The following is a 10,590-nucleotide window of genomic DNA, read 5'->3' on the forward strand; positions in this document are numbered from 1 at the left end:
TAATACTATTCTGGCAGTAGATGGGGGTCCTCATGTCCCTGAAAAACTGAACCTCAAGTGAAACTGTTTGTTATAAACCTAGGAATAAGTGCCGTGCATTGCTGTAGTAAATGTAAACCACTTAAAGTCAGTGTGCAAACATTTTCATACGCAGAATAGACGTTTCTCCTCATGTTGGGCTGAAAATGTGTCTCAACAACACCACGGATTCAGAACAAAACTCAGTTAAAAACAAACGTGTCCTTTCCCCGAAATCCAAATGTTTTGCTCATAACGGTGGCGGCATCCTGGAGGATTTGCAAGCATTTAAATTTACAACCACATCATTGGTTTAATATGTAGTTATATCCATCAGAGTGTGGCATGCACTGGCAGTGCACTGCATTCCGGAGATAGCAAGCAACGCCAAAACAGCCAGGGTTGGACAAAAATGGTCACACTCAAACAAGCTTAAGACACCATTTTGAAAATCCACCGTTTTCTAGATAACAACTCCGAGATGCCATCTTGCCAATTATCGTCAGATTAGCCACCGTTAGCATGGCTATATTCTCCCAGTCCGAAGCACCCCGTGCAGGAATCTGTGCGGGTCACGTAATACTAACGTTAGCTTAGCTCGCCTGCTAGCCTGAAAAAGACAACCGCTAACCCGCCTGTAGCATCCCCTGCATCCCCTCGGCACACGCTGCTTAAAAGTGCTAATTAGCGAGCTAGCTGGGGCAAGATTAGCAAATGACTGTGGAAAAACACTCGCCGTGGGTCAAGTCAGACTAAAAACCAGGACAACAAGGGCTATTTTTTTTTACAGCCACTAACGTTAGAAAGCCACACCGATACGACAACTAACTAGTATCAGATTCCGCTATTTTAAGCTAGCTCGTTTAGCTTTAGCCGCTAGTTCCCCCAACAGTAGCCACCGCGGAGGTAAATTGAAGGGATACGGAGGAAAAAGAAAGACAGAAAAGAACAACTAGCAAGTCTACACATGGACATTCTTGCCCCTCTTAATAATAAACAGCAGACGAGACTTACCAGTGCCACTCGGTCGAACAACAAAAGGTTTCCTCCCGTGTCTCTCTCTCTCTCTGTGTGTGTGGATGTGTGTGTATGTGTGTGTGTGTGTGTGTGTGTGTGTATATATATGGATGTGTGTACGTGCTCTGGTCGGTTGTCCCGTGTGTCGGTGCGGACTGGCTCTGCTACAACAACGTTTTGTCGGGCCAGTGGCGCTGGGAAGACAGCTTTCACCCAGAGAGACGGCCACCGTGTGGGGGATGGGGATGCACTGCCGGGAGGGAGAGAGAGGGAGGGATGCAGGGATGCAAGGAGAGAGGAGGGGGGGCAGGGGGGGCAGTGTGTGTGTGTGTGTGTGTGTGGGGGGGGGGGGGGGGGGGGGGGGCATGACCCACCGACAACAAACAGTGGAGAATCTTTAATATAAAAGCTTAAACATAATAACTTGCTTTACATATAACAACCTTATATACATATAAACCAGTTTATGAGCGGGATTACACTCATTCCTGGTGTTTGCATACTCTCATTCAGTCAATAATGGAGCATTTGATTTTTAAAGGTCAGTGCTAATCGACTATTAGGTTATTCTACTGATGGAAATGCTGTACATGAAGAAAGATTTGATATGCTGTTGTATAATAACACTGTTGGTTCTTTGTTCTTTTTTTTGGTGTGTGCGCTTTATCCATGATTGACTCCAGGGTTTTTGTGCTGATGACAAAATGACCTGTATCGATCAGTATGGCGTAACACATTACTATCGGTATTAAAAAGAAGTCACACACACATACACGTACAGTGTGGTAGTAGTACTGTAATAGTGTGTCTACAAGCCTGTAGTTATATATCTTTGTAATCAACATTTCCAGACAGGAAAGTGTGTTATTTGGTCAGCAGCACTGTGGTGGTTAAACAGTACTGCAGCATGGCTGTAAGTTCACTAATTCAGATTCAGTGCCTTTTGCCTCATGCATAACCACAACCACAAATTTAGCTTTACAGCAAGACAGCGCCACCCATTGGTGAAGAATTGCATTGCATCCAATAGGCAGCCTTATGTACATACGTATATACAGTATATACTAAGTTTAAGTTTATTTGTTTATTATAGCACATTTCATACAGTAGTTGTAACGCAAGGTGCTGTACACATAATTAAAACATTAAAAATGAGAAAACATTAAAGGACATTAAACATACTTAAAACACAAAATACATTAAAAAATGTGACACTAAAGTGCACAAAGTTTAGCAAGGAACATACACGGGTAGATGTTGGGGAAGATGTTAATTGGAGACCAGTCTGTATAGGTAAGAATTGTACAATTATTTGTACATGTACATGTACATGTATATACTGAATATCGTTTTTGCTTGAATGCAATTTATTCAATTTCTTATTTAATTTTATTTAGATATATTTAGATTTTTTTCCCCTTCTTAGTCTCAGTCTTTTGTGCTATGACGTGAATTTCACCTTAGCATTAATGATAAAACATTATATAATATTTTGTTTAAATATTAAAATAATGTGAGAAATATGAACAAATATGACTCATTATTTTTGTTAATTTAATATCAAATCCATGTAGCATGATTGCTGAATTTAGTTCAGTTGCACTATTATTAATTGCACACTGCATATACTGTTTACACAATATGTACATTTGCACATTCCTGGTCAATATTTTATACATTTCATTTCTTTCTCTTCAATTCAATTCTTCAAAATTTAAGCCTGTAGCAGCTCTTCTCACTTAGAATACTTTTAAATATTTTTATTGTAAATTTCTTTCTTTCTCATTTTACATTATTTGGAATTATTTAATTTTGCATATATTTTTGACTGTTATGCACCACAACAACACCAAGACAAATTCCTTGTATGTGCAAACCTACTTGGCAATAAACCTGTTTCTGATTCTGATTCGGTTCTAGTATTTCAGGTAAAATTGGAAGTACTATTGGTTAAAAATTAAAAAAAAAAAAAAAAAAAAAAAAAGAAAGAAAAAAGAAAAGTAAACGAATCTATCTGCAGAGCACATAAACAGTCCCAGCCAGCAAACCCAGAGACAAAGGGTTTACTAGTAGCTTCTAGTATTTGTGAACTGATAACGGTTAATCCTATAACCACACATGACTTTAAACATGAACTGAGCTCCCTGTCACCGAGTTTTAGCCAAGACTTGATGCCTGTAAGCCAACCAATTAGATAGAACTACAGTTCCCAGCAGTCATTGCGCCCCACTGACCGCAAACAAAGAGCCGCATACACGCACCCACATCTCGAGGGTTTTAAACAAGATCAAAATCGCATTATTATTTAAAAAAAAATATATATATATATGATTAACAGCGTGCTTTCAGCAAAGATGAAGTTAGTGACAAGTGTGACCGCAAAAAAACAAAAGTCTGTCCGAGACCTCGCGTGATTTCACGCGTCCGGAAGTTAGGATGGCATGAGACAGAGAGCTGTCCAGGGTGCTGACACTGTAAGTAGAGCTTCTCCTGCTTCACACTAGCTACTGGTGTATTTCACTTGTGTTCTTGTTACTTATAGCCTATATGTTTGACTTTTGACAGTGAGACGCTATCTAAGGTATAGTATGTTTTCATTTGGAATATTTGTATGCTAACATGTGCTAGACACAAACTAAGCTGTGTCCATAAACCTTTCTCAGTAGCAGTCTATGGATATTTCACACATTTAAATGTCACTATATGTTAAAGTTTTTATCCATGTATTTCATTTTGTTATCTCTACTCAACTTGATCTTTGTCTCCTTAAACTTGAAGACAGGCTCAGACATACAATGTTCTTTAAAAATGCATTTTAACCTTTGCTTTTTTCTAATATTGTCAGAATTTGGCAAGATGGATGAACTTCAAGAGCCATCCTCCTGTATCACCAACACCCATAGCCTCTGCAGCAGCCCTCCCAGCAGTAAAACTGGCAGTAGTCCAGAATGCAACGGGGTCCCAGAAAACCGTACCCAATTGCGGGTGTCTGAGTCACACGGACTTCAGCTGCTGGGCGTGCTCAGATCGTTCAGGGAGCACGGGTTGCTGTTTGACTTTACCATAAAAGTCCAGGAACACAGCTTTCCCTGCCACCGCTGTGTCCTTGCAGCATGCAGTGATTTCTTCAGGTATCGATTTATCTGTCTCTCCCTTAGAATGATCTCTCTCTATGTAATTAACATTAAATAACACTGCTGTGTAACTGCTCTACGTTTAGGGCCATGTTTCAGGTGGATATGCGAGAGCGTGATGAATGTTCGGTAACACTGGGTAACCAGAGTCCAGCGGCGGTGAGTTCCTTCCTGGACTTTGCCTACTCTGGTGAGATTCTCATCACGGATGGAAATGTGGACATGCTGTTTCAGCTTGCCTCCTTTTTACAGGTAGAAATACGACCATTAGCACCCACAGAATATCTCATTCTTTCTTCCTCTTAAGCATGCATTAGTTTTAAATAGTGAAGACAAAATGGACGATATCACCTCCTCTGGGAGAAAATGATGTCCTTGAACTGGTTACACCCTCATAAAACATGAGACAGCAGTTGCAGAGAGACTGCTTTAAAGAAAAAAAACCTTAAATAAGAGGACAAAACACATAAAGCAGCATATTCTGCTCTGAAAATGTATTCTGATGTTTCATGATGTCATCCTTGACAAAGGATTTTCTTGGTTATTGTTGGTCAAAACATCTGAATAAATTCTTGGACCAGACTGTGCCGTTATATCGTGTGCGTGATTGTGTTTTCTTCCTCTTGTTCCAGCTTGTATCATAACTTGTATCTCTTTACCTGGTGTTAGTTTAAAAAAAAGTTTTTACACCTCTGAATTGCTGCCCACATCTCTGATTAAAATTGTGATATAAAGTAAAAATAAACAACAATTTGTGAGTTTGAGTTTACTATACAGAAGCTTTACTTACATAAAATTCGGCCTAGTTTGTGATAAAGCTGTAAGGGCATCAAATATAAAGGATTTTAAGGTCATTAATACAATATTTGTGTTTCTATGTGTTAAAAGTTTTTGATATTTAATGTGCAGAATTAAATTATCTGTAAATTGCAAAGTTTTATACAGTATATGTACTCTGTTTTTGACGTGGGTTATTTCACTCTGTTTTCCTTGTTGCTGTGGTTACCTCAGGTGTCGGTCCTGTCCAGAGCGTGCAGTGACTTCCTGATAGGAACAATGGATCTCTGCAACTGCCTGTCCCTCCTGTCCGTCGCTGAGGCCTACGGATCCACCTCACTCCTCCAAAATGCCAATACGTTTGTGGTTGAGAACTTCAATGACCTTTCCGAAACCCAGGACTTCCTGGAAATGCAGGTGATAGTTGAGGCCACACAGGATTGTTTGTATGAACAAAAAATTGAGGAGATTGATCTACTAAACAGTCTCCATTAGTCCTTTAATTAATTTCTACCCTGACTATACAGTATACTATGTTTGTGGAGAATGCATTCTATCTATCAGCTATCAGTTACACCTGTTTTTGCTTAATTTCACTGATTCACATGGCAATTCTAAAATCAAGTTTCAAAGCTGCTAAATAGTAACTTAAGATTCATCTCCGTTTGATTTGATTTGTAGCATGTAATGTTCTAGAGCAGACAAAAGCTGCCCTCTGCATTACTTCCGAACACACAGTACATAATAATACATCTCATTAATTATTGTGATGTAGTTAAATGCATATTTGCATTCATAAAAATGTTTTGAATTAATTATTCCAGCAAATTTGTGGATAGAAAACAAACTTCTTTTATGACAAATAAGCTTATCATCACCCCACTTACATCAAAAAGCCTGAATGAACGGCTAAAAGTACCTGCTCAGTGTTCATCATTTCAATTGCTCCTTATAGATGAACGTGTTGGAGGCATGCCTAAGGTCAGACTCCCTAAACGTGCCCAGGGAGGAGGCCGTGGTGATGTCACTTCTGAAATGGATACGCCATGATCTTCCTGGAAGACAGAAGTTGCTACCACAACTGTTATCTCTAACCAGACTCCACCATCTACCTGTGCCCACACTAAAAGTATGCACACATTGAATGTACTATATACACACAGGTACACAAAGACACATACACTTTCATACTGCTGCACTTGTCTTATCCTCCATCCCCAACTTTCTCTTTCAGACTCTGCGTGACTCAGACTCTCTGCTCTGCAACGATGAGTCCTGTCTCGCCCTGCTGTCTGAGGCTCAGAGCACACAGAGTCAGTACAGTGGCCTGCTAACTGACGCCAGGCCCGCCACCACACAGAGCTACATTTATATCCACAAGACGGAGGAGAACGGAGAGATCTGCCACACCTTCTGCTACTGTCTAGAAACAGACAAGTGGAAAGAGCTAGGGATGGGGAATGGAGAGGGGACAGCCACGATGCCAGACCCGCCAGGCTCCTACCTGACTGGCTATGCTGAGAAGGTACGTTTTGGGATAGAGATCCTGGAATCAGAGCTCATATAAATATGTATGTTTTCATCATGCTCTTGCTTTCAGTTTGAAACATTTCATCATCTTCTCTACTGTCCAAGATGTTTGTCACAGGTGGTTGCCGGGGAAACTGTTGCCGGGCAATACGTCTACATGTTGCCGAGCCGTTCCACGATGCTACAGATGAGGTTTGGTGCTTCTGTCCTGTGACTCTAACCTGCACACCTGCACCACCAATGCTGAAACCCCGAACCATGCACACTGCTGTGACCTGCCTGGACCGAGTTTATGTCATTGGGGGACGGACCAAAGGATCCAGAGGCGGTGCTCCCACTCTGCTAGAGGTACAAACAAACAAACAGCGTATGTTGGTGTAAATTTTTCCATGTGCAGGACAAACTCTGCTCTTCTCTATCTTATGTTTAGGTGGAGTATTATAACCCTCTGTCCCAGAGCTGGTGCTCAGTCAGCCCGCTGCCCAATGCCATCTTCTACCCTGAGGCCAGTGCTTGTGGCAGCATTATCTATACGCTGGGATCAGAGGTGGAGATCACAGACTCTTTCAACCCCTCACTGGACTGCTTCTATAGCTATGATGCCCAGCAGGACCAGTGGAGCCGCCTTGTGGCAGAGTTCGGCCAGTTCTTCCATGCTACACTGGTCAAAGCGGTGTCAATTCATAATACACTGCACCTCTGCGACTTGTCCACTTATAAGGTGAGCCATCAGATGAGCACTAATGACTTAATTCATTAATCAATGAGTGAGTAAATTATGTAATGTATGGATAGGATACTGAGTAGGATGTATCAGTTTATCATCTGCAACTATAAGGTGTGTCATCTTGTTCTCTGGCCTTTGTTTTCCATACAGGTCTACAGTTTTTGTCCAGAAACCTGTGTGTGGAAGGGTGAGGGGTCGTTTGAGTGTGCAGGGTTCAATGCTGGAGCACTGGGTATGAGAGACAGAATCTACATCCTAGGTGGAGACTATTCCCCTGACGAGATCACCGATGAAGTTCAGGTAAAAGAGAAAACTTTATCCATTGAAACGAACGTATTAACTAATTTATTAACTTTCAAGAGGCCTGGTTGAATCGATCAGTTGACATTTTACAGTGGATTCAAAATTATTCAGTTGCAAACAAGATATGCAATGCAAAATGGTCCAAACTACAGTTATAAAATGACAAATTATTCCTTCAATTGTGTCCATGCCACCATGGAGACCCCCAAATGAAAAGTGTTTTTTGATTAAGAAAATTTTAGAATATCTGTGTGCACTGTATATCTTATATATTGTATACAAATATTTCATATATCATCTTTACAATAAAGAATTTAATGGGGTCTGGAGGGCCTGCACGTTACAGCTCAATGTGTCAAGCTATTAATTACAACCCACTATCTGTGTTTTCTTGTTACCTGTGCAGGTGTACCACAGTGGCAGGAGTCAATGGGAGGAAGTGGCGCCCATGCCCAGAGCGCTCACTGAGTTCCACTGCCAGCTCATCAGCTTCAACAAACACAGAGACCCGTGGGGTGACACAGCATGATACACAGCAGACAGACATCAACGTGAACACATGTGAGTGGATGAACATGTGTGCTTCCTGCATCACGGATGTAAGCATGCACCTATGAGCCTCCCTTGGCTTTCAAACCCCCGTGCATGACGGACAGCTGCGCTGAACACCTCCAGAGAAAATGTAATCCAAGTTTGTCACTAACACCACATCTCCCCTCACAGATCACCATTACATGAGACCACCTGAGCCAAATGATTTATTTTTTTATTTAAAGATCTGATCTTTAAATTTGTATTTGTGAAGCACCTGCTGTCATAATATCTTTGTGTCATCATGTGTCAATCGAAATTTGGTCCCTCCCATGGAGGAACCCTGTTGAGCAGAAGACTATTTTAGAAATCCTATTTTAGTACCTGAATATTTTTTGTCTGATACATATGTTTAAAATAGAGAATCCACTCAAAAGAACAATTCACCATATCTTTAAATGTATCAGCTCTTTTACAGCAAAAATATAGACAAGAAGAATTTGCTTTTGAGGCTCCCTTTACGCAGCTTTCAGAAAGAATTCAGCCTTAAATCTTCTCAGATTTTCTCATCTTAAGTTCTTTTTTAGCTGAAGGAGAGCTGCTCATATACACTATGTAAAACTGGATTAAACTAAAAGAATTTCATGGCAATACTGTGTGAATTATCTGGGTGGATTCTCACTTTAAGCTACTTGCCTTTATTCTGTTTCAGACTGTCATGTATCCATGCATGCCCTGTTTTTCCTCTCATGATACACACAACAACCCTGTATGTGACCAGATGATGGATCTCTTTCTGTAGCATATTCAGTTCTGTTGAAAAGTGGAAATGTGCAACTTTATCTTGTCTTGTACTTGCATCACAGAGAAACACACGCTGTAGCTTCAGTCTATTAACAAGTAAAATAACGCAGAAACCATGAGGATGGATGTCATGGTGTAAATCATGAATGCAGAATATATTTGTGCTGTGAAACAGAAAAAAGAATCAGACAAATGAAAGTCTGTATTATGGCAAGAAATGAACATAAACATAATGCTTTGTCATTTGTGTTGATGTCCTGTTCTATCAGTAAATTTGTGACATTTTGACACTTTAGAAAAATACAGAACAATATACCTTAGAGACTGAGAAACAACAGTATGGACAGTGGTTCAGTGTATCAGATGTTACATGATTGACACAGAAAAATGGGCTATATACTTCTAATATAAGTGACATTACAGCGTTCTCTAGCAGTCACTTGAAGAGTTTGCATAATGAAAGCCTAAAACTTGAATCCCTTACTCATTTTCCATATTTTTATTCACCCTTTTATCTCTTCTGTGATTTCCCCTTCGGCTCTTGCCAGAAAGTCAAGGCCACATTTAAAAATATCTCAGAAGACAAATACGAATCCAAGACTAGTTTGTCATGGTTTAAATATTATACTATTACTGCAACTCTGGACCGGAGTGGTAACCATAAACTAAAAGAATGAAGAGGTGTAAACACAAAAATCAGAATTAGTCCTACAGTAACCAAACTGGCTCCCCTCCACACATTTCCCTCCATCTCCTCCGCCTCTCTAGAGCCACGAGACAAGAGGGCTGCTTTTGCCCCATGGTTCAGTCCTGATAACTTTTCACCAGCAGCCACATCAGCAGCACGGTGATTAAGACGATCATGAAGTTGAGGAACAGCTCCTGCGCCGAGCGGTCCATGGCTGAATCCCAGACGGAGAGGACTGGAGAGACTAGGCGAGCGAGGAGCAGAGGGAGCTGCTGCCAGGGAAGAAGGTTGCTGATGTGTCGGCTGTTTGTAGAGAAGTGTGGCCCCTCGGTCCAAGACCTAAAAGTGAGCAGGAGTGGAGAGAGGAAAGGAATACTACAATATAGTATGCATGTGTGTATGTGTCAGTGGCCTATGTGCTGTGTTTGTATGTGCATGTATGTTGCCTCTATTATCATAGATTAGAGGGATCAGTCATTTCTCAGTCGGGTCGCTATATCTGTTCACAGTTACTGTGACTCAACAGGGAGCTGGGGCCACAATATTTCCTCACATATACACATGGGACATGACACGTACACATGCACAAACACACTTTTTCAGGATACAAAGTACTCTAGGGCAAAGTTGTTTTTGCACTTTAGTTACATTGAGCAAATCCATTTAAATCCACTAAAATTCACTTCAGTTCTTAGCTGTCAATTACAAATATTTTAGTTTTGATCAGTTGGTAGCATTAGTATATTATTCTCCCCAACAATAACAACATTTCTCAGGATGTTCACTAAATCAAGATGAAGTAAGTTGACTGTGAACTCACTATAAACAGGAGAAAGCAGATGTTCTCATGTGCTCCAGCAGTACAGCCTCTTGTAGTTTTGAACTCTGATGCAGCAGCTTGTCTTCAGTCTGAAAACGTCTGTGTTGTGGCAGTTCCTCACTTCCTCTCTGCAGAATCTACAGTATCAGCAGCGGACCTTTCTGCCGTTGTCCAGCTTTCTGCGGTCGTCAGGGGCAGGGCCTGCTCCTAAAGTAGGCAACCTCAGCGGACCGCCCATGGT

The 10,590-nt window shown here is 41.0% G+C and overlaps 3 protein-coding genes across 6 annotated transcripts in view; 1 reads left to right on the forward strand and 2 right to left on the reverse strand.

The window, feature by feature from the left end:
• fam168a (family with sequence similarity 168 member A) overlaps positions 1-1,285 on the reverse strand; it is a 32,581-nt gene extending 31,296 nt beyond the window's left edge. For all 4 annotated transcript variants that reach the window (XM_044354327.1, XM_044354326.1, XM_044354325.1 and 1 more), the window contains exon 1: positions 1,033-1,285. The gene's annotated coding sequence lies outside the window, so the exon portion shown is untranslated. The remainder of the gene's footprint in view (positions 1-1,032) is intronic.
• A 1,678-nt stretch (positions 1,286-2,963) lies between these two features.
• On the forward strand, positions 2,964-9,525 carry kbtbd3 (kelch repeat and BTB (POZ) domain containing 3). Its single transcript, XM_044353686.1, has 10 exons — positions 2,964-3,509; positions 3,881-4,166; positions 4,256-4,421; positions 5,181-5,363; positions 5,902-6,075; positions 6,181-6,471; positions 6,582-6,824; positions 6,907-7,197; positions 7,354-7,503; positions 7,913-9,525. Exons 2-10 carry the CDS (start codon positions 3,892-3,894, stop codon positions 8,033-8,035), a joined length of 1,896 nt encoding a protein of 631 aa, XP_044209621.1. The 5' UTR covers positions 2,964-3,509; positions 3,881-3,891; the 3' UTR covers positions 8,036-9,525.
• Positions 9,026-9,868, reverse strand: LOC122983696 (sarcolipin). The gene has a single exon (XM_044353687.1). The coding sequence runs from the start codon at positions 9,739-9,741 to the stop codon at positions 9,646-9,648; it is 96 nt and encodes a 31-aa protein (XP_044209622.1). The 5' UTR covers positions 9,742-9,868; the 3' UTR covers positions 9,026-9,645.
• Positions 9,869-10,590: the final 722 nt, after the last annotated feature.

This window comes from Thunnus albacares, chromosome 6 (assembly GCF_914725855.1).
Source record: "Thunnus albacares chromosome 6, fThuAlb1.1, whole genome shotgun sequence".
Lineage (NCBI taxonomy): Eukaryota > Metazoa > Chordata > Actinopteri > Scombriformes > Scombridae > Thunnus > Thunnus albacares.